Consider the following 25,728-nt stretch of genomic DNA (forward strand, 5'->3'; position numbering starts at 1 on the left):
GTAGTAAGGAAAGGTTTAAACCCAATCAATAAAATACATTAAATCAATTATTGGCAAGAATATGCAGAACATATTGTATTTTACAGAATAGGTTAAAGTAAAATAAAAATTAATTCTGGAGTTCGTTCAGTCACAGTAAAAGATCCATTACTAAACAAGAGTTATTTTCCTATTATAGTCACAAAAATGTGTTTCCCAGAAAAAAGCCCAGATTGTGTTCAAACCTGTAATTCCTTAAATTCAAATAGTAAGAATAGGAGTGCACACAAAGGCAAGGGCTCAGGTGTCTCTGAAGAGTCAGGTAACTCTGTCTGAAGAGGAAATGTGTGCTAAAGAAACCGATAACTTTTCCATTAAAACACTCAGAATGTAAAGGGATTTTCCAATCAATATGAATTGTACAAACACTATGTCCCACAGTTTTTCTCCACACAACAGAAGTTTTAGAGGAATTATGTTCAATATCTCTTCCCCTGTACTGAGCAGTCTCCACTGGATGTGCTCCTGGATGCTCCAGAGCTTCCATCCCTCCTCTTTGCTGGCAACATCTCTGGTAACAATCAGTACAGGAAACAACATTTGGGCTTGCAAAGAGACATTCACATCCTCAAGGAAGTCTTCACAGACTATTTAATATTCAGACCATTAAATGTAGGATTTAACAGATGAATTCTAATTTCTGTCAAAGCCATATTCTTACTTAAATAGTAAAGTGACAGAAATTATTTGCACAGGATAGGATGAGGTCAGAAGTAACTAATTTATACAATTTCTTTCCACTGACTACAAATGTAATTTAAAGTAGCTTTATTTCTATTTCTGAGTTACAGGATTCACTTTATTTCACTAAACCTTAATCCAAAGTACATAATGTAACACATTTTCAATCTAACTGCTCTCTGAAACATGTATCATATCTTCATATAATATTTGTACTGAACTATGCAGCCGGTTAACATCTTTGTTACTTAAAAGAATAGTATTTGAAAAATAAGGAAGACATTAGCTAATATCACACATAATTGATTTATAAAATAGAAATAACTGCTCACTTTGTCATATAGTTGTTTTGGGTTTTTTTGAAGAACACAGAGAAACACTACAGTAAGGTCTGTCATACTAATATATGGTATAATGAACTCAGCTGTCAAATACACTACAACTGTTGTTAAAGACTTTGTTCTGTCTGAAAGAAGGGTTAGAAGTTAATGAATTGCTGTATGTCACAGATGAAATCCAAGCACAAATCTGCACTTTCAGTGCTTACATTTGAACTTTTTAATGTGATGCATCATCTAAAATTGCAACACATCCCCTGACTATCAGAAAAGCAAACTATTCAAATAACTTAATTTGAAACTAACTGTTGAAATAAACCTGATAAAATGCAATTTTTCAAATGGCATGAATATTTTAATGGGAGGAAATACAGACTATTCAGGACTATAAATTACTATATCCCTTTTGGTATTTTTCCAAAAAGAAAGCAAATGTGAAAGTATTACAAACTGACACTTGTGTGTAATGAGTCAAATTAAAAGCAGGATGATCAACAGTCTACCTGCTACATTTCAGTTCAATATTAAAATTTTGCAATAATAACTTCTGTGGGACAAAACCTTCACTTCTAAGACTGTATGTTAAAACATCTTTGCACCGTTGTGTTTAATTAACAATACATGTGGAGACCAATTCAAGATACTCATGATGATCAAAATATGCATAAGCTTTTGACAAAGTTGAGTAGGGTTGAGAGCAGAGCAGTTAAACAATTGCCACTCACATCATTCTCTTTTCATTAAGCTCTGCATGCAAAAGTAAAGTCAGCAATTTTATTATTGCAAATTGGCTCTTCTGAACACAAACGATTCAAGAGTGTTGAATCCCAGCTGTCTGCTACCAGGTCTCAGAGATTAAAAACTGATCTCACATTAGGTTGCCAGCTACAACTTTCAAAGTCTAAAACAGCAGAGCTTCTAGTTTCTTGAAACACATGACTATATATTGAACATCTTCCAAAAGTGCTCTCAGGGGGGAATAAAATGACATCAGTGTTAGTAGTCAGGCTCTTTACAGTTAGAAAGATTTCCATGTTCACAGTTCTTAATTCTTTGCAAGTTTTGGTACATCCACAGAAAAGACCCTATTAGCTTCCAAACACAGAAGAACGAGGGCACAAAATCATCTAATCATAGAGCTTAAAGAGAAGAAGGGCAAACATTCATCTGTTCAAAAAACTAATCCTTGGAGAAACAATTTTAAATTTTTTTCTTTAATTGAAAATTTATTTTTACTGCAGGAGCAATGAGAACTCATTTTTTTGCACAGAACACACCAAGAAGCTAAATTAAAATAGATTTATTAGTTACACCTCATATAATGTGAAGTAAGCACCCCTACACTTTCAGGCAGAAAAATTAAAATTTAAAAATTTACATCATAAACTATGTAAAGACCACAAAAGATTAATGAAATCTTTATTACTGTGTTTGAGTGTAAAAAGATAGTATGAAATTACATCTCTGATATCTGACATGTTTCTGTAGTAGATAATTTCTGGGAAAGATATTAATACCAAATTTTTTATACTAAAGTTCATTACTTATATAGACAGCAGAAATGAAATGAAATTAACTTGTCTTCTAAGCTTCTTCTTATTCAGCATTTATCTCAGTTTTAATAAGACAATTGTGCATGCATTCATTTTGGTAAACAAGTCGATGTTTATTATTATTCCTATATATAAAATAATTAAATAAAATTATTTAAAATATTGCATAGATAAGAATAAGGCACATTCACTGAAGATTTTATGGCTGAAGTATAAAGCAAGAGACAATAAATTCACAGAAAAGCAAAAAGAAGCAACACAAAACTCATCAATGTGACTGTAATTGCTACTAAGAGACTCAAGCCAACCTGTCAAATTTATTCTGGGTGTAGCAAAAAGCCAGAACTTTAAATGACTTAGAGCAAAGTAGCTGAATATCTGCATTAGGTGCTGCATTTAAGTAAGGAGGCAAAGTGGGAGATAGCCCTGCTACTTTCTTGTGAGTGCAAGAGGGTGATGAAGCTGTCATCACAGGCTGATAGCCTGGAGTCAGCAGCTCAGTGCTGAATCTGAGATGTCATGGAAGGTGTCAGTATTAGTCCATTAAAGACCTCAAAAGAGAAGGTGTCTCAGTTTTCTTTGGTGCTCCAAAAGAAAGGGAATTAAAGGAGATGCAGAGCAAGAAAGCAAGAAAAAATGATGGATTAAAAAATTTTCTTTACAGGTTCTTTGCAGTCTGGGTGAATATAATTGGAGGAAAAATGTATTTTTCAAAGACAAAGAAAAGGACAATGCAGTAACAAAGATATGAGTTGGTGACAGCATGGGAGAAAATGTCTTTTAGAGAGACAGAAAAGGCTATATCTTAAAATCATGAATAAGAAAAGATCTGCAAAACAGATTCCTTACCACAACACATTGAACATGTTTTTGTAGCTCAGCTATGTCAACAAAATAATAACTTAAAGTACAAATCTAACAGATAAGCCAGTATGAATTCAACTAACTTAATTACCATTAGTTTATATTCAGTTCAACAGTTGAATCTAGTCCCTGAAGTCTTGTTTCTGTAAAAATCAGATATCTTGCACGTTCCAACAGTAAACTCAGTAGCCATATTTTCTATTAATGTTTTAATTCCAAATATGCTCAAAATAATACATGAATATTTTATCACTTAACAGCTTCACCTATCCACACCTCAAAAGAATTCAGGAGAATTTTGGAGTTATGGGTGTAGTTAGGGAAACGAATAACAGCAAGCCAAAGTCTGACACATGCTGATGAGTAGAAAAGTTTTCATTACTAGTACATCTAATTATTCGAGCTTAGATAGTAGAAGCTAAATGAATTTCATGTTTTGTATTCAAAAGGCACACTTTATCATATTAAAAATATAGTTTTATTTATATTGATCTTACTGCTTTTGTCTATATTTTTTTGTCTGATACTAGTATGTAACCAGTAAATTAACACAGAAAATTCACATCATCAACAGAAACATCAGAAACCAAGAATGACCTGTTTGAGCCATCACATTGGTTACAAGGGAAAATCGAACACAGGATTAAAATTTCTGCCATTTACTGCCTAGCCTTGTGTTCCCTGCTCCTCCACATGTGAAGTATGAACTGTAAATCTGAACTATGAATAGAGTAACAGAGCTACCCAAATTACCTCTCTGTACCTAGGTTTGTGGGGCACCCTAGCTAGATAAAAATGACTCTCTAGAAGTGAGAACCAAGAGAGAATAACAAGCTCGAATGAAAACTGAAAAAAACCTCACTCTTTTCCATAATATTAATCTTTGTATTATACATGGGCATGAAATATTTAAAACATCTCCCTGAAAACATGTCAGTTTAATTTCACTGCTATCAAAAAGTGACTCTGGGGGATTTGAAAACTGCTGAGTGTAATATTTTTTGTCCTCATTACACAGCATTGCATCACACAGCTCATTGCATTAAATAGCAGATTTCAAAATGGGATTATAGCTTACTAGAAAGATTACTGAATAAGTAGGACAAAATGTAAGCAGCTTTAAACTCCTAGGAAAATAAAACCATCTGATATTTTGTAATTAACCAAATAAACGGCAGTGAGAGGAATAACTTGTTTCAAATGATTCAAAAGAGGACAACTATCATCATGACTTGATTATCATCTTACAAAGGAAAATTATTTTACTATGCTATTTGAAACATGAAAAATATGGCAGAGCATCAACACAGTTTTATATGCCTGTGTTCCAAGTCTATATATACATGTACATCTATAATATATACATATAATATTTACACATGAACATTTAAACATTAGGAGGCCTGTGTTGAACATTTATTTCTTCCACCCTTTCCTTAAGAAAATTTACTTCCCTTCATATCTTAATATTTAATTCTACAGATATAAACCAAATACCAAGCAATTTTCATGTTGTATCACTCTATAGTATGAGTTCAGCCTAACTTCTTTCATTTCAAAATTCATTTTTGTGCTACGTGACAATACACAAAAAAAGCCCCCAAAACTCCAATCACATGCACTGTGTATATAATATATATATATAAGGAAATATTGAGGGATGAACATTTGGTATCTAAGTCAATCTGTTCATATTAGGAAGAACAAGTTTCATACTTTTACTGATTGCTTGGTTGCAGACATACCTAAAAGTCTGAAAACAATTATCTTAAAAGCAGACTATTTTCTATCATCATCCTGTCTGTAATATTGCTGATAATATACTTTATCAAATAATAAGAATATAAGTACTGCATAACCAATTCTTTTAAAATTGGTTTTTCATTCAAAATCTGTTCAGTGTCTCTTCTGGCACAGTGCCACATCTAATGTTCTTGGGAAATTATTCCAACTTAAAATTCCTGTGAGGTCTGTATTTCTACTGAAAGAGGTCAAGCAGACATATAAAAGTTGAGAGAAGTTTTCATAGCTAGTAGAAAAGAACCAGGCCCTCTGACTGACAGGAGAGACTTCCCTTATTCCTGTCATATGCAGAAAAACAAATACAACACACACCATGTGCAAGAGAAATGATGGAATGCATGTGATTCTTGATACAGTTTACAGAACAAAAAACTTCTGTACAAAATGTACTATAGCTATGACTTCTCAATAATGTGAATTCAATGCAGAGTGCTCCAAACAGCATATACTGAAATTCCCAGTTTTCCAATGTAGTTTAAGTGCTTATTACTTTGAAGACTAGGCAATGATCTACAGCTATTATTAACAAAGCAGAAGAATAATGAATATTATTCTTGCCTGTGGGACAGAAGTATCATTTAGAGAATTGATAACACTTTAGTTTAGCCATTTTAAAAGGTCATGTTACACAATAAAAAAGGCCAAGGCTTTTAGTGATAACATATGATGGTGATAAAACTAGCATGGATCTACACATCCTCAAAATTACCAATTGCATTTCTATGTTGTAAGCAATCCAAAGCAGTGTGGTAAATGCATTCCAGTGTATTCCTGGTTTTTGTACTTTATATTCTAGTTTACATTGGCCTATAAAGAAATTAAATCATACAGAAATATCTTAATTATTAATTAAGTACACAAATCTGAATGTGTGTAAAAAGAACAAATCTTCATAGTACTATACCATGGTATTATTTACTTGAAGCATAATTTTAATAGATTGGGTAGAGAGATTAAAATTATCCTCTTTGTTGCAGGAAATCAACATGAAAAATTTAATAGGGAGGATTAACAGTGAACAATTGCAATCAAAAGGTACAGATACCAACATTAGAGATGATTTTGACAAAGTATCATAAATTGAGAAAATCTGACAATGTTAGAAGGTAGCAGAAATTAAAGCTGTTATGTTGTGCCCTTAGGGATTTATTCATTTCAAAGACCGGCAACGACAGCTCTGAATAAATCCTTTCATGAAGATAAAATAGATTGAAGTGATACACAAATTTGCACAATGGTTCATTTGTAGAGGGCCACAGAGTTCAGTCAGCTGGAGAGAAAATAAGCTGGTGATGGGCCATTTCCCCAGGGTAGACAATGATGGGGGCTTTGCAGCACAGGCTATTCACATTCAGCCTTCAAACAAGATTTTAAAGCCTTTTAGGCTTTCAGTGTGTATCATAGGGTAAAATTCAATATAAATATTTCTATGAAAGTGAACTGTCACCAGTTCACAAAAATAATTGTACTTCTATGGATGTATGCAAATGATTTGCCTATCTACCATATTCAAATCTTCTTACAAACAACTTCCTGATAAGCTTTCTGCTGGAAAAATGCAAGGTTTTGAAATGTAGGGGCTTGGAGTATTTTTACTTCCTAATGAAAAACAGGCTCCTTATTTTAAAAGACTGTTTGCCCAGCTTTTTCAAAAGAATGAACATGACCTTGTTAGAGAACGTTATATTGTACAGATGAGAAATTATAAATAAATACTTCAGTAATGCATTTAAGATTTAAAAAATCCAGTTACCTTTGCAGAAAATCTCTGCAAGATACCAAGGTAACAGCATCTCCAGAAATCATCTTCTCAAAGTCTGCCTCAGTTAAAACAGAATGTTTTTCCAGAGTGGACAAAGAAAACACATCTACTGCTTATAGCTCATCATTTCAGGTCTAACCATTTTGGAGCAACTTTAACTAACAGTAAGATATTGCCAGTCTTGCTGCCCCTATTTTGTCTTAAATTCATTCCCAAGTAACATTAGGAAGGTAAATCTAAGAAATGCTACCCTGTGCTTGAAAAATATCCTCTTCACTTACTTGAAAATCTTTCTCCTCCAGGATCTCTTTCCTCCACCTGACAAGGAAGGCAGCACAGACGTACAAGTGGAAGTGAGAAAAACCCTCTGGTTCAGACTAGAAAAAATAAAAATATATCATCCTTTCAATACACAAATAATAATACTTTTGATCACCATATGCCCCAAGTGTATTTTTATGGCATTGACTTCCAACTACAAATGTCAGCTACATCTGTCTCTCTTTGTATCACAGACATGCTTGCATTTAATCTATACCAAAGCTATTCACTGCTATTATCTGTAACAGGGACAGAGGTGAGGCAGCTTCCATTTCTCATATTTAAATTCATTCTTTACTGATGTGTTTTCCATTTCTGGTGTTATCCATTAGCTTATATCTGGTATGAAATACTGTACTGTCCAGCTTAACACTGTGGCATGAACATATGTTTCATCTCCATTATTAAGTCAACTCTACTATTAGCAGCAGCTTTTGAAGTATAAATTTTGCTATAGGAAATTATTAAGCATTGTAAAAATAAAAATAATTTGTTTTATATTGAACTGAATCAGATGTTTTCTCTATAGGGAGAAAACCTACTTGTAAGATGAAATATTTACAGCTCAGTTTTGTATTCAGATCTGCAGCTTTCTGTTCTGGTTCAAGTCAGCAGATTCCATCACTTTATAAAACTCCCTCTCGAAATCAGCATTTTATAATTTTGCATAAGAGTTTAGAAAATTTTCTGATGAGGTCCTTAAAAGACATCACTAAGTTTTCTTATATTAACAAATTAACATTAGATTTTATTTTCTATACCACTAAGAACTGAAAAAGTATAGTATTAAATTATCAATGTAAAATACCATTAAAATAACATCTGAAAAAATAATTATGAAATTAGATTACATAATCTGACAAATGGAGGTATATTTAAATACCAATATCTATGTAATTTACAAGATCTAATTATAGTGCTTTAAAAATATAACAAGTTTTTTATATTTTCTGCTGGTCATTTCAAAACAAAGTTTACTCTTTAGAAAAATTCAATGTTCTGCTCAAGTATAGTGAACTGAAACAACTACTTATATAAAGTACAACATGATAAAATACCTATTTTATTGCTATTTAACCTAGAACAACATGGTATTTAAAATTCATGCAATAAATAAACTTCCCAGCTATAACAAGTGACAAAGGAAAAATATTCTCCTCCTCCTCCATTTCTTTCTCCTCTGTCCTTGACTGATAAAAGAGCAAAGTGTGCTACAAGAGGTTTGGAAAACATCTGTCCAAAACAGCTACAGAAACTACAGACCAACACCTTGTTAACAGCTACAGAAACTACAGACCATCTGGTCCACCAAATTGGTATGGTTCCAGGAAAGAGATAATGCCAGTTATTTGGAGGCAAGCTTTTAAGTTTAAAAGTGTTCATGAATTAGCTAATTTTGGAAACACTCTTAAGGAATTTTAGAAAAATTATCTGGACTTGTATAGAATTCGTACTTTGTCTTGTGATTTTTCTGGGTTTTTTCCGCCAATAAAAGTTTCTTCAAAATGAAGCTCTTTTAAATGAAACAAAATAGGTTTAAAAGTGCAATTCATTAGAGGAAAAATGCACATCCCCTACAGATTTAAAAATTCATCATGTTTCAGAGATAAGTATAGGTACAAAGTATTTCCAATGGATAGATTTAGACAGTTTTAGAAATTGAGTAAAACAGCTAATGCATAATTGCCTTTCCTAACACCTGATACCTATTATACTTTTCCGTTTGCAGCTTTTGAAGTTACAAACAGTTTGATCTCTAAATATACAGAAATGCAGACTACCAGCTAAAATCTATTTAAAATCAAGTATAAACAATGACCTTGATTTAAATATTTTAGAAAAAAATCTCAAGGCAGATGTACAACCTTCCAGAAGACTTATTCTGAACATATTACAGATGACTCTGAGCACATTATCTAAGAACCATCTGTCATTATCAATAAAAATCATTTAGACTGTTAACATCATAAATATCTCATTGCCCTGCAAATGCTGGCTCTCCTTTGCAGCTGAAATGAAAGGTGTTCCTTTGACTGCACTCCCCAAAGTTCTTGAATTGGACAACCACCAAAAGAATGCAAATTTTTTTGTAAGACAAGACTGATTAGTGTCTTGCCAATGATTAGTCTAAGCAGCCTTCCACCCTGGATACTTCAACATTTAGGGACTGTAATACTTCATGCTATTATATTTGTATTTATATACACGCTTTATTGTCTATTTGTATTTATCTAAAGTACAAGATTATTGTTTAAGAACTCAGAATAATTAAAGATATGAAATTTTGTCAGGATTAGGTATTAACCACATTTTACACTCAAGTAATAGCTCAGATAACAGCTCACACAAGGACTTCCAAATAAAGTAACCTTAAGCAACTCCATTTCTACCACATTACAAAGAGCAGATAGTTTAGGTGAAAAGAGATTTAAATAATTTTTACTAAAATATCCAAGCAATTTATAGCAGAAAAAGAGAAAGAACCCAACACATGAACATCATGAAAAGTGGAATATATTTGCTGGTCCTCCAAGTTTTGCATTTTTGATCAGCCAGGAGCCTTGATTTTCCAGGCACAGACTCAATTCACTGTCAAAACAGACTCAAAAGTTCTAGTCTGAGAAGAAACACAGCAAGAACACACCAAAGATGTCATGACAGTACCTAGCCTCTCACCAGGAATGACCAACAGCAGATGGCTGAGTGCAGGAGTACAAGATATAGCAGTACCTCCCCAGAATACTCCAAGTTTCAAAGGTTCATGCTCAGAGATTTCCTAAGAGAAGCCACACAATATGTCTATATATCTAATAGTTAATGATTTGTCTAACCTTCCTAAATCTTTTTGTAACTGTAAGCTTTTTGGTAAGTCACCAAGTCCTAGAACAAAGAATTCCAAAACACGAGTGCATGCCATGCAGCATGTCTGGTTTAAACCTGCTAGCTTCAAAGTAGTTCAGATATTTGCAGTGAAAGAGTATTAATCACTTCCTGTTCACTTTCTTCAATCTGTTTCTATTTCCTTCTTCCACAGACTAGAAATGCTTTGCTTATTCCACTGCTCCTCGTGTACCAGCTCCACCAACCTTTGCTCAGCCTTCTTAAGCATCCTTTCATGTAGTTTTCTCATTCTGAAATAGGATATGAACTCTATATAGCATGTAAGTTGCAGAAAGAATATAAGTCTCATAGTGCTCATAATCATATATTTTGTTCTCCTTATCTTTTCCACTAATTCTCAACCTTTGGGTTTTTTTTTTAATTTTTCTGTTCTTGACTGCTACTGAGCTTATATTTTCCTCTTGTGCTTGTAGGAAGCTGCCTTGAACCCCATAGTTGTACCAGTAAAGCTAGGATTGGTCCAACCACACAGCATCACTTTATATCTGCCCACGCCAAATTTCACCTGTTATTTATGCCAAACTCTTTGGTGTCTGCCTCTCACCTTTACTGCCCTTAGTAACAAGGTGTTATCAGCAAATTTGGCTGTCTTAGCTGCTCCTGTATCCCTTTTTTATCTCTTCAGCAGGAAGAGCTTAAGCCTCATGACAAATTGCAAAAGAATTACATGTTATCTCCTTTAATTTTGAAATTTGTCCGCTTGTTCCTAACATTTGTTTTCTACCTTTTGGGCAGTTCTTATTCATACAAGGGCATTCCCTTGAATTCCACAGCTGTGTTTCTTCTTTATTAACCTTTAGTGAAGAACCTTCTTCAGTGTTTTCAGCACTCTAGATCAACCTGGTATATGGATTCACTGGCTCTTACACTTTGTAAGGTGTGATTTTTACCTACAAAAATCATGTCAACACTTTCTTAAAATGACGTATTTAGCCATGGTGAAAGAATATTACACTCAAGTTCAGAGAACACTGAAGTGAAGTCACGTTAATCTTATAATTCTAAAAGATACTGGAATACTTTGCAGACTGCAAATATTTTTATTGTACACAGAAGCCTACCAGCTCAGGTGGGATCATATCCTTCTCCCACTTGTCAGCTTTCCAGTCAGTTATATAATGAAATTTCAATTATTTGAAAATTGCTAAAAAATTTAATTTTATTTATAATACATGTTATATAGTTTTTTTACAGTTATATGCAAAAATACCTATTAATAACACTTTTGCTGAGCTTGCACATTTTGAATTGTCTTGTATAATTGTTTCTCTTCACTAAGAAGATGACCCTATAAGCAGTAAGTGACCAAGAGCACTTATCTAAGATGAATCCATTCTCACCAAAAACACAGCAATGAAGTTGGATCTTTAATGCTTTAAAGAAACAAAACAAACAAACAAACATAAACCACAACTTATAGGTAAGGTCTACAAGCAGCTGTTTCTAATGCAAACATCCATCAATTAACATGAAAATTTATGGACAGGTTTGATCATATTTCATAATATGAACACATTTCATAGCATTTCAAAATCTTTAATGGAAAGTAACATTTCCAGGTCATAACATCAAGCTAGAAATATCTGTCACATCCAAAACACTATGCAAATATATCAATCCTTAGAGTTCACTAAATCCTTTATAGAAGAGCTATTTCAAAAAAAATTACAATAACTGTGTTCACATTCCCTATTTCTGTTAGGTATGTTAAAAAAAATTACTTATCATACAATGTTCCATTAGATTTGGCAAATTTATGCTGAAAACAAGGTGAAGGTCAGTTTCCACAATGATTTAGTCACTGGCCTCTCTGATCTAGTCAACAACTTGGCAACAATTCCTAATATATGACTTATGATATAAAACTCTGCTGTGAAATCCAGCCACAAAGAACATTGACTACATATGGAATTTTTTTTGATCAATACCTTGCCCTGTTGGAATGCTCCATATGGCATGCAAAAATCATGTTAAGACTAGGAATCAATGTCAAATATAAATGGATGCTAGTGATAATTACTATTTACCCAATTTATCCACTCCGCAACTAATAATTTAATTTTATGAAGCATCTTTCACATAAATTTCCATGTGACCTTGTATTTTCAGAAATGGAGTTTACATTACTGCCCTCTTCACTTGCTAACATGCTCAATTCAAATAGATCTAAAAAATAACTAAAAAAGTGTGTATTTGAATTTTTGTCCTAGCTCTCCCAGAATAAACTGCAGTGGAAAACAAAAACCAATGTTTCTCATTTGGTTCTTTTAAAGAATTCACTATGAAGTTTTTAAAGAGTTCAGTCATGACTAGGATGTCAAGTGATTCTCACTCAATGAAATACTTTCACATCCAACACTGAACTGTTATCTTTTGCAGCTATTTTTCCTCCTCTTGTGTGGTGTTTATTACCTTTGCACACAGGAGTATTGCTAGATCTTAGCAAAGGAATGAAGCTTCTTATGCAATTCCCTTAAAGCCTTTTTTTGCTGAATTGGTTATTGACAGAAGAAAGTGGAGTAAAGAAGTTTTCTTGAAAAATGTCTTAGATACAAATGCAAGAAGATGCTGAATTCTGTACAAGGAGAACACTTTGCAACACTTATTTCTAACATTATTTTGAAAATAGCCTAGATAGACACAGAAGCATCATGGATAGTGAGACTATCAGAAAACAATTTCTTTTCTCTAATTTCCCATGTTAATAAACCTCTTGTTATCTGTAGTGAAGAGTGACCATGAGTTGGTCTTTGCACTTGCTGGATAAACTATTACTTAACCTTCTGCTTTGAATTTCTTTGATAAGGCAAATAACTTCCAATTTATCTAGCAGTTTTAACTACATAGAACAGAGTAAAACAGGATGTGGCAATGTGAGCATGAAATCTGCAAGTGATAGATCAATCACTGTGATTTCAGACAATAGTAAGGGCTGCATATAAAAATCTAATAAACATAATCACAGAATCACCAGGTTGGAAGAGACCTTCAAGACCATCAGGTCCAACCCATGCCCAAGATCTCAACCAGATGATGGCACCAAGTGCCACATCCAATCTTTTTCAAATACATTCAGGGATAGTGACTGCACCACCTCCCCAGGCAGACCATTCCAGTACTTTATTATTTTTTCAGTGAAAAACTTTTTCCTAATATTGAAACTATATTTCCCTTGGTGCTGCTTAAGATAATACACATTCATGGGCCCTCTAGTAGGAACAAAAAAATTACTTTCTGCAAGTTATTTGTTTGGCAATGAGAACAGAAGAATCAGCAGCAAGAACTAATGAAAATCTTCCAGGTTGGTTTCAGTGCATTAACAAGTAGGAGCCACATAACATTATAAGCCCACATCAATAACAACAGATAATTTATACTGTTTAGGTTTTTTTCTTTGTTCACCATAGTTGATGTATTAAAAAACAAACTATTTAGGTTAGAGCCATTAATATGGTCCCTAATTATCTTACCAAACCATGACATAGTGCAATGACTCAAAGCAGTGAATGAATCTCTGTGTAATTAACACTGAACACCACTATAGCATTTACTTCCTCTAACAGCATGAAATACAAGCATACAGTTAATTCTGTTTCTCATGTATATAAAAGTGAAGCATATACTTTCCTACACACCTTAGTCTCGAGTCTTTTCCTCAGAAAAGGCTCAGGCAGACAGATCACACAAGCTGTAAGAGCATATGAGAAGACAATGCTACCAACAGCACCTTAAAAATCTTGCACATGCTTGAAAAGTTTAAGTCTCTATCTATCTCCTAGAAAATTCACTTTTCGTCTTTAATTTCCGAGATTACCCCATCTGAACTTAAAATCCCTCCTGCAGGTGGGAAGTTATGGAAGTACTGAGCTGTTATGGAAAGTCTGAGGAGCAATAAGATAAGGATGAACCCAGAAGTGACCAACTAGCTGCCTCCCCAGCAGAGGTGAAGTTGCAGATAAAACTTTCTAAAACCTGCAGGTATTTATTTTTTAAAAGGTTACATGGCAGATTTGACTAAAAACATCCAGACAAAATACTTTCAAAGGCATGCACAAAGGATAGCAAAATGTAGATTTCATCTTTGTTTCACCATTCAATGACAGAAAAAATATGTATTGCAAAAACTTCTTGTATTTGAAGCTAGGCTGAAAACTCGGCTTCAATTGCTCAGACATGACTGTCTGGATGCAAATAAATTTGTTTTGAAGTTTCCTTCTAATTAAAACCCCATTCATTCTATCTGAAATCACTAATTTAATTTATACTTAAACATTCAAATTCTGTCTCAAGTCGTATCTTGACACCAATTAGCTCACCAAAAATGTGGTGGGAAAAAAAGGAAAGCTGTGTCACACTAAAATCAACACTGCTTTTACTCACAGAATTCCATTTAAAAGTATGATTTCACTTAAAAAATCCAGATCATTAGTAAATATGTGCTGCAACTGATTTAATTCTGAAGTACCTTGCTGCAAGGCAAAATATCTTTACATGATTGCCAGCCTGCTCTAAGCAAACTACTGATTTGATATAGAGCACAATTGATTAAAATTGATTAAAAAAGAATATGGCAACTTTTCCACCAGGAACTTCAGCAGGTCATGTGAACCAAAACCAGACCACATTTCCTCACTAACCTCCTTTTAAAAGGCAAATAAGCACAAATAAGCAGTATGACTAATATTTACTAAACCAATTCCCTATTTCACCTTTTGAATTTCAAAATTATTTACCTCATGTATCATTTTAATTATTTTTACAGTTCATTCCCAGAGAACCTCGATACTGGGAAATTAATTAATGAGCACAATAGAAGAACTGTCAGCATTGTTTAAATATAATTTCTGCACTAGCCTCATTTACATGTATCCTTTTATTCTTAACAGTGGTACTGCTGAATTTTTTGTATGAAATTGTTAGTTCATTAAAAAGAGCACAATGATATCCTTTTCTGCAGATATTCATGGGTTATCAAATCTACTGAAATACATGCTCGAGATAATCATTAGAGCATTTATTCCACGGATTTCAAAGACACTGAAATAGTTCTATAATAGTTGCATCATTGTTTAATTAATTGGCTTTAGCTTTATCATATTATTAGCTTTCATAAAAGTTATCAAATTAATACTACTTTCTGCAGGTCTGCCTCGAAGTAAGTGCTAGTCTACCACTTCACAACTGAAAAAAGTAGTGAGAATACCTCTACATATATGTCACATGTTTATACTGAAAGACTAAAGCAAAATCTAAGTAACAGTATTAAAAAATAGTGGTTGCTTATTCCAACTTCGCATCAAATAACAAGAAAGGGCTTACTGACACACTGCCAACACATAATTCAAATAAATCCTCTCATGAAGTATGTTTTAGGCTACATATGTCACTTCCAGATAGTGAGGTTCTCATGTGTCTTTCTGCACAAAGTTGGTGGTTGGATTACAACAAACTCTTAAATAAAATATTACAGGTCATCTGAGAAAAGCATATGAAACAATCCAACAAAGATAGTGCTGAATTCTTGTTCAGTAAATAAAAACTCTACAATCCCCAAATTCCTGCTTCTGTAAATTGGGGGATGATTACACTAATGTAATGTAAAAGTTTTGTGAAGATTTCTTATTAGATTGACATTTATACCACAACCTTGTCTGTTTTAACAAAAATATATTTTCTTCTTAATAATAACAACAAATATATTTTCAAGCAAACTTTCTCTCAAGGAACACACTGTAAGAGCTGAGAATGAACAAATATGTCACATGTTCAGTTACATGTTTTCTAATTGGTGGCCTTGTCGACTATGACGATAAGCAGAAATACCAAACAGATATTTAGTAATAAGCATGAGATATTAATTTCCTTCCCTGTTTTCCAGGCTAACAAGTTTAGGCATGACAGAGTTAAGTAAAAACACAGAGTTAAGAACATCATGCAGCTTTCTAGCACAACCATTCTCAAGATACTCAAGACACAGCCCTGGCTGCTTCCCCTTCTCCCATTATTAAACCACTTTCTACAAAACAAGAAAAAAGCAACAAAAACCTTAATTTCTGACCACCATTATTCCTGTTAGAGGCTTGGAGATAGCTAGGACTGGTATTTTCCTCCATTTGCTGTCTTGGAAAAATCTTATTCATGAAAACAGTTTCATTGCACAGCAACACTAACTGAATCAGTCCCTTCTTAGGGATGGTAATTTGCCTGAACATTCAATCTTGCTTCGTGATGATGACTTAATTACACAAGCTTTTTGTGACCATATGACTGCTTACAGCATTCCTTGGTGTGCACGCTTAACATTTCATTCAACTTCTATTAAAACAAACCAATAACGCCACTGAAACTAAAGTAGGCAGTTGCTGAATGCAGCAACATCTTGTCTGATTAAAGAAAAAGCAGAACGTCTGAAAACATCACTCAGCTGCTCCTCAGCTACGTCCAGCACAGAGGCTCTATAGTCCTGATTGTGCTAAACTACAGGTTTATAAATGGGCTTATGTCAAAAGCAACTGAAAAGCCAACACCATTACTCATTCCAAGTATCTGGAAATTGCTAGTTACTCAGTATCACAGCTGGAAGTGTTAATGATGCACGAATTTTAATTAAATTCATTAAATACTTGATAGCTATCACCAGGAGTTTGATCTTGTTGGGATGAATAAGACTAGCTGCTTCTTTTGTTAATACAAAATAATCACCAAGCTAATCCAAAAACTACTCTTCAAACCACTTCTATTCCCATCCACCAACTGCTTAGCACACAGAGAATTACTAGTGGTGATCAGGTGCACTTTGCTGAACTCTGATCAGAATGAGAGACTACATCTACTAAATATGACTGCCTTAATTAGATTTAGCAAAAATGTTTCCTGTGAATAACTCTACAGTTTCTAAGATGTTAAATGACTCCACAGAGCCCCAGCCTGCTCAGAACTCAAACATCTTTCAGGACACTGAATCAAGGTAAGATTTTTGATTTAAGTCTTCTTAAAGATGCTGACAATCAACTGCAGAACAATCAAGATAAAGTCTGCTTTAATAATAAATCTTCACACAGACCACTGATTGAAGACAGCAGCATAAAGCAACAGACTCATGTGGGACTGGCACCACTGAAGAGTTGTTACCATCTGCTTTATCAAGGTTCTCTGGAGGTTACCTCTGATGCTACTATTCTTATCTCTGAAAAACAAAACTTCTATGTTGACCCTGAAGAGAGCCCTGAGCAATTACGAGATGATTACAACAGTAACGCTTTTATACTTTTTTCCATCTCAGGTGTATCAGACACTAACCACTAATACTTTCCTAGCAGCTACTTCCCTCAGAAAAGCTCCTACAAGAATATCCAGAAACAGTGTAAATGAAGAAAAAAGGGGCAGAAAGCAAGGCACATTTTAAGGTACTACCACCTAAATGCAACCTTAGTAATTCTAATATTACCAATAATGCATTGGGGGGGTTTCCAGAAAACCTTATTCCATCACAAATACAGCACAAGAGCTTAAAAAGCTCTTGCTCTCCAACAGCATTTCCCATACTGACAGCCTGAGGTAACCTGCACAGCTTCATGTTTTTCCTGTTTGACGTGACATCACCAGACTGTGAAGCTTAAGTTACTCAAATCTCTTACTGCTGTCAACAAACATGACTTGCTGTTTTCTTCCCATCAGCTTTTGTGAGCAACACTCCACTAATCCATGCTGACATTCAAAGGACTGAGTTTTCAGTACCAGGAGCTTGAGACGCTTCCAACAGATGGCAAAGCAAACAGGAGTGCCCTAATCACTGCCCCTGCCCTTAAGCAGCTCAAAATAGGAAGACAGCTTTGATCCAATGAAGTTTTCTGGCTGAATTTTTTATTAAATGCAGAGTCTTGAGCTGAAATTCACAGTATAACATCTAGTACAGTACTTCTGTGATTTCCTTCATCAAAAACTATTGACCAAATACTTTAAAAGGACAATACTAGTCCCACTGAAACAACCTGGACACTGCATTAGATTCCCAAACATCTCTCCAAATTTTCAGAAGCATTTTACTTACTTATTTTATTTAAGACTTTAAAAGAGTACATAGTAAGGCTATAAATTACTCTTTCTGGATTTACTTTCTAATATTATAAAAGAAAAAATTACATACAATTTCCTTTAAATCTCTCTTATTATGTTGTAACAGGCAACAAAATGAAAAAAGAAACGTGCTCCACACTAACAACTCAGTCTCTAGAAAATTAAAACAGAAACCAAAGTATTAGCTACTCAAGGTGTGAACTAAAATATTTACTTATTAAATGATGAAGCATCAAAATGCAATTGTTAACTGTATCTGTACTTTATAATATTTTTCAAATTCATCAAACTGATTTTTAAAATATGGTTTTGCTCATAGCAATGAAGACTGAAGACTCTAAACTTTTGGACTTTAAAATCTGGGAAGATTTAAAATGCTGAAAAGAAGGATGTAAAGCTGTATGTTCAGACATAAATTTAAGTTAATGACAATGTTTTCATATCTCACAAATAATGCAAACTGCAAATATAACTTCATTTGGTACATAGCTTATAGATTTTAAACACAGCTTACTCTGTTACTTTGTGTACATAGTAATTCTTTGATTCCCAAAAACCCTAAATCAATATACAAATAGCAAAGGTCATAGAAAAATTAAATTAAAAAAATCAACTACATTTAGTGGAATTAGATACCTTACCAAAAAAAAAAAAAAAAAAAAAAAAAAAAAAAAAAAAAACAGCAAAGCATAAATTTTATTATAATCAATACCATCATCCAATAATATTTTGGAAAACTGTTTTCTGTACACCTTATTTTTCAGGGTAGCATTTTAAAAACTTTCTGGTATAGAATCTCTGCTGTTACAGAATTGCTCTGTGGAAAGATGAAATTCACCACACACTGACAACATCTGTAGCTCATGCCAGCCAAAACAAAGGCAGCACAGTGAGCATAGTTGGAAGAAACATGTTTGAAACAAGCAATGTGCAAAAGGAGCTGCAAAACAAAGTGATCAGCTCACACAAAGTTATACTGAGAATTTATGTACTGAAGAGACTCCCAGAGCCATGCACCTAGGCAGTGACAGAAATAGAGGGGGCAAACAAATGACTGATTCCAGAGGTTTTACAATTCTTTGGACTAGTGCTGAGCTACTGAAGATGGATCCTGGCCACCTTTCAAGAATTTGCATTTGCCACATAACTTTCAGACAGCAAGGACTGTATCATGAACATTCCAAGGGCTGTTTATTTTCCATGTTATCCCACTAAAGCTTGGCTAGCCTTTGAAGGCTGTGAAAATTCACTGCATCCCTGGGCACCTAAACAATAAACCAAATTAATAATCACTTCTCAAAAACAACAAGGTGCTGCTACTATGGAAACAGGAGGGGAAGCAAAGGTTGTCAGCACTGCTCAGTGGGAGCCTACAGGGAATCAAACAGCAGAGTTCTCTTTCTGTAATGGGTACCAAACCAGAGACAAAGAGAACTTAAAAAGCAAAATAAGAAAAAAAGAAGCCATAGCCCAGATAGAATAAAACCCATGAAGAGTACATGTGTAATGACATGGGACTCAATACCAAGGAGAAAGAGAATCTACAACTCTGAAAATCAAAAATCTCTTTACCATATACCTAATTTACATAGCAGATATTCAGAGACCAGTATTAATAATCACACATAAAACTTGAAAAAATATACTGCAATCATAGAAACACTTGGTCTTCACTTAAATATTTTACTGCAAAAGTCATGCAGTATCACAAAACAAAACATTTCAAATTGTGTCTTATGGAAAACTGAAGAAAATTGGTATTTTTAATTATGAAAATGCTTCACTAAAAAGTAGGTGTTGGCTTGTTTCAAGACAAACCAAGAGCACATAACCACCAGAAAAAGTTTTTTTTCTGAAATATTAAAATGAAGTTAAAACATACTTAAGAGACAACTTTTCTCTGTCTGCAACCTAAACTTAAAAGAAGTATCACCAATGAAAGTTGTTTATACTTCTCAGAAAGGACAATTGGTTTGTTTTCCCATTAAGATACTGATTTTCCAGAGTTTTGATAAATTACTATTAACAAGGAAAGAATCCCATTAGAAAGAAGAAAATCTGTTTATTAACAAACAGGAAGATTATTAGAACTTAAAGGCTCAATCATGAAAATGCTGCTAGTTTTGTGGAACTTTTTGAGCACAATGCATATGATTTTTTTCAGCAATATGAGAATTTATTAAAGGATAATCAGAAGATGCAGTCTTTGTTGAGCTGATTTGCATCTAATAATTTAAATAGAACTTTCACCAAGTCTGTTCTTTTACAGAAAGGAAACACTAGGCAGTGTTATCTGGAAATTTTCATTCTTAACTTTTTGCAAGAAAGAAAGAAAAACTGACTGTATTTAAATGAAAAAGAAACAAAGCATAGATATTTCAACTGTTGTCTCTACTGTCCTATCTAAAAGACCATGTTTCCTCTCCAAAATATTAATTTCTGCCTACAATGCAAAAAACCTGCAACTATTTGTATCTATTTTGCTCATTCAATGTATTATTACTATTTCCTAAGTCACTACATAAAACTTGCATTCCCAATACTATTTATTGTGTTTCACAAAAGTTCCATTAGAAACAAATTCAGAGCAAACAGAAGTTGGAGGCAAAATTTCCATTTATTACTTTCTTAATACCTTTTTCATTCAACACATCAACACAATCTAGGGAATTTCTGACATTGTACTCAAAGACAGATAAAGGACAAAAAATAATCACAGAATGCAATTGTTCTAATCTACTAAAACCAATGGAATATGTATTAAAGGTTATGTGATACAATGTACAGTAATCCTATGCATATTTACCATGATCCAACTGAAGAGTATTGCAAAAGATTATTACATGTTTTCAGTTTGTAGGGGTTGTATTCCTTTTCAAAAACAGACACAAGAGGTCAGGATGATGTCTCCAAAGGAAAAGTGAGATCCCTTAGGAGTTTCCCTTCAGACAAATTGAAAATTCCAGGGATCACAGTGAACAGCAGGAGAAAAATTACAGGAAAGAACACCAACCAGAGCCAGAATGACTGAAGAGAGGATCAGAAAGAAAACAGAGTTTGAAGAAAAGAATCTTGTAGAGGCCAGAGACAGCTCTGAGGAGCTTTCTAGGATTCAGACAGTCATTTCTGAATGACACAGCTACTATGGTTTGCTTTGGACTGCAAGCATTCCTTTGAAACACATTCTCACATGCAGTCATGTGCTGAACCATGGCTAAGGACAACCTGAGGTTTTTATAGAGCATCCAGGGACTTGTCAGAGCTAGTACATGTAGTTATGAACTATTCTCTTGCACATGAAAGTATTCTTGCCAAGTTTTATTCATGTCCTATTCCTTCATTACTTAAAAGCATAACAGAAAAAACTAAGTCAGATTGGGAATTCCATGTAATGTTTTCCCATACACTCCCTCTCTGTAGGAAAAAAAAACAAACCAACAGACATAAACTATTTTAGTTTCTAAAACATTCAGCCTGTCTTGGTTTAGTTTAGGTTTGCCAATTTTAATATACCAAATTTCTCTCTGTGCAAACTGAACCACAGAAGAGCCTTTGATTTTATCTCAGTCATCTGTTTCATTTATAAGCTAAGACTGTTCCATGTACTGCAATAAATTCAAAGCCTTCAATCTGTCTCCTGTCATAAGAAAAAAGAGAATGTTGCAGTGTGAAAGATGGGAAAAACTATGCATTTCTATTAATACCTGAAGTGACCAAACTCCTTTTGACTGCAGACTAAAGCAGAATATCATGCCCAATTTCCTTTATTCTGATACACAAAAAGAGAGAACTAATACAGCCACAACTCCAATTATCACTTAAAAATGAAGATTTCTTAGAACTTGGTAAACATTTATGACATAATTTCTAGTACTCTTAAGTCAAATGGACATCCCCATCTTCCCTCTAGGAAAGGAAAGCATAGCTAATTCAGAATTATTATCACATGCTCTCTTTCATTATTCAATCTCTTTAAAAAGCATGGACATGCACAGTTGCTAGTCCAACCTCCAGCAGTAATGGTATTCATCAGTAATCTTCTCCTGAGCCTTTACAATGGCTTTACTACTTGACTTCAATCAGCTGTAAAGCTCTTTTATTCTGTTATCACATCAGTGTGAGGGAATGAATGCCAAGGATTGAATGCCCTCCTAAAGGAGCTCAGTCATGCTGTTAGAATAGCAATGAGCTTCATCTGACACTGCTCAACACTTTCACACTCCCTCACTCTTGCAGAGAAACAGGCATGACAAAAATAAATGTCTGTTGAGTGAGAATGCCAAGAAACAAATCTACAGAATAATATACTATAATATAAATAGGGCGTATCACAGTTTAATAGAAAGAGTTGGAAGTTGATAAAAAGGATGCAATTAATAGACACCTGGCAGCATTTGTGTTCCATTTATCAGAGGAAGAGTGGAATAATTATGCTACTACTGAGAAAGACTCAGAATTTCTACATAGCATGTCTCATCTATTAATACTCAATTCTTCTTAAGCATTTTTTATTTTTGCTGATGCAAGGACTTAAGCACAAACTTGTTCTTAATCATTTTAATAAAGTGACAAAAACTAGAGGTCAGATCAAAAAATGGATGACTGTTGATATTCTAAGTAGAATCTTTTGGTAGCTCAGCCTGTCTCCTCCCTGCACTGTTTGCTGTTGTGTATATGGCTTTAGCCAAAAGAAGGGGATATGAAATATCCTGATATGAAATCTCTGCAAATATGCCCCCAGAATCTAGACTGCCATATCGACAACTATCAGACAACTCAGGAAAGCAACTGAATTGTCATTTATAACTTAATATTGCCTTTAGGGCAAGCTCAGAGGTTTTTATTTTTATAATTTGAAATACATCATCAAAACTCCACCATGAAAGTAAGCTGTGTTTGGGCAGGAAAAATAAAAAGTGCATTTTTCTAGCTCACGTACATTAGTGAATACTCAGAAATACATACAATATCAAGTGCTTTCCAAAAACTTATATCTCAATAGTTAGTTAGGATAAATTCCACTTTTTGAGCAGCTATAAAGTGCCTTTCCTCAAGAAAGCTTATTTCTACTAAATATTTTTAAAATATTTAAATCAAAACTTATTTTCACAACAATATGGAAAAATCTACATGGTCTTGTAGATAAGATAGAATGGCTGAAAGGAGGAAAGCCATCAGAAAGCTGGGGAAGAAAATTAATCAACTAAGCTTAGAAAACTTAATTCTTTTTGTAGGACATTCTCTTTTAAATCAACACTAAATTGCAAGTCCATTAATTCTCTAAATCTTATACTTCATAATCACAAACCCATGGGTTTATGCCTCTATTTCCTGTCATTAAGATGTTCCTTCTCCCTTCATTTAAAATATTTATACTAAAAAGAAATAATCTACCTTGCATGAGCACTTATTTAAATTCCTGTGCTGCTCCATAAAGGATGAAGGATGGTGCTGTAGGCTGTGAAATGCCTTTGTGTTTGACCACAAGCAGATTATTTCAATAGTGCACTACACTCCACAGCCCATTTTAGAGTGAACAGGAACACAGTGAAATCTCTCTGCTGTGAAGTATGCCAGCATCTACTCCAGCTTGGAGAAACAGAGAATGACTTTTGTGCCTCCTCTCAGGAATAAGGCATTGATGTGGCAAGTGAATGAGGCTTCTGAACACTGTTTTCAGAACACGAACTGACATCTCAGCACACCAGAGAAGCAATAAAACTTAATGAGTGACTCAACTGATCACATTTTCTTGAGAAACTACACTGCTCCAGAGACATAAACAGCAACTTTTTCAGTAGGAATGTGTTAGATAGTTTCCTACACCTCTCAATCATGCTTGTAAAAAGATCAAAACTCAGGAGGAAGCTCTACAAAACACCTTCTCCAGCGAAAGTATACACCTAAAATTGTATCTGCAGTGGTGCTAGACTTCAGCATATAGTGTTTTGGTGACACCCTTTCCTAGTAAAGTAAGGAAGAGAAGGCATCAACAGAAATAAAGGATATTTTTCTTTATTTTTTAGTGTAGGTGAGCAACAAAAATTTATCATAACATGGTCAGGCAGCTGGACTAGATGATCATTGTAGGACCCTTTCAAACGAACTAACGCATTCAGTTCTAGTAATTACATCATAAAAAACAGTTATTAGCAAATGCAGACAATAAAACTGACTCACATTTCATGTAGAAATAGGCCAGAAATTACTGCTTCTAACATGGTCAGCCAGCCATTCCCTGCACAACAGGGAATGTGTATCACACAACAGTGTGATACAGAACTGCCCAGCTCTGCCTTGCCCTAAACTTACTCTTGTCTAATAAACAATAAAGCTAAATTAGAAAAGGATCCTCCTCATTGCCATGGACAGAAAGAAAGAACTTAATGGCAGCTGAGATACCACAAGTTCAACCCCCTCTCTGACAGGAGAACAAGAAAGCACTCAGGACTCACACCTGGTTTCAGTAAACAGCATTACTCAAAAGAACTAGGCTGCACCAAAAGTAGATTGCGAGAAGATACATGCTTGATGAGATAAAGACTTCTCAAGGTTGTTAACACACTGTTTTTGCACAACCTTAATGAACTCATGGGCATCAATTTCAGGATTATTTTTTAGATTAAGTTTTAGCAAAGGTATGCATGATTCCACATGTGCTCATCTTCACACTTCCAAGGACTCCTTCTAAATATTATGAGCTTTCTGATTCTGGATTTATTTGCACTTCTAAAATCAATGAAGCAGAATTAGGACAAGAAGAAAATGAAATAAACTGCTTTGGTGAGTAAAAACATTTAATGAAGATTTAACTCTTCAAAGTCTACTTTTCTACTGATACCAGCAGAATTTTTGAAAATTACACTAGGAAAAAGTACTTATAGCAACAAGCTGATTAATCTGAATAAAAGCTAAGGGGGTAAAATGTACAGAGTAACTTAAATCATAAATTCAAATGCAGCTAAAAGAAAAGATAGTCATTACATTTTAATACCAAAATGAATAATTCTTAAATTCCTCATTAAAAAGTACTTTATAAGACTTATTTACTACAATAAAAGTACCTGCAACATTGACTTTGCATAATTTTCTGTTAATTACTTAGACTTAGCAATATGATGGAAAACCTAATAATGTGGTATTTAGTACTTATGTAAATGGACAACCTAGAAGAAAACCAAATTCCAAATGGTTTTAAATTGCCAAAAAGATGAAAGAAATTTTTGTCTTCCCTTCGTTTTCCAAGCACTTATTTGAGGGATCGAAGCTTAGTAACACAACTGTTTTATTTAGAAACATTAAAAACAAGACAACTCATCTCTCCTACACTTTGGTCTCCCCACTTCATCCCTGATACCCTGCTGAAAGAATAACATTAGTTTTTGTCAGT

At 34.0% G+C, this 25,728-nt stretch overlaps 1 protein-coding gene across 2 annotated transcripts in view; it reads right to left on the reverse strand.

Annotated features, from left to right (window-relative positions):
- Positions 1-25,728, reverse strand: part of TBC1D22A (TBC1 domain family member 22A) — a 131,433-nt gene that overhangs the window by 21,702 nt on the left and 84,003 nt on the right. Inside the window, exon 12 of one of the 2 annotated variants that reach the window (XM_056513647.1) lies at positions 7,322-7,417. The exons of the other annotated variant lie outside the window; for it this stretch is intronic. Within the exon in view, the coding sequence (XP_056369622.1) occupies positions 7,322-7,417 (96 nt within the window). The remainder of the gene's footprint in view (positions 1-7,321; positions 7,418-25,728) is intronic. 2 annotated transcript variants of the gene reach the window in all.

The sequence above is a fragment of the Oenanthe melanoleuca genome, chromosome 1A (genome assembly GCF_029582105.1).
Source record: "Oenanthe melanoleuca isolate GR-GAL-2019-014 chromosome 1A, OMel1.0, whole genome shotgun sequence".
Lineage (NCBI taxonomy): Eukaryota > Metazoa > Chordata > Aves > Passeriformes > Muscicapidae > Oenanthe > Oenanthe melanoleuca.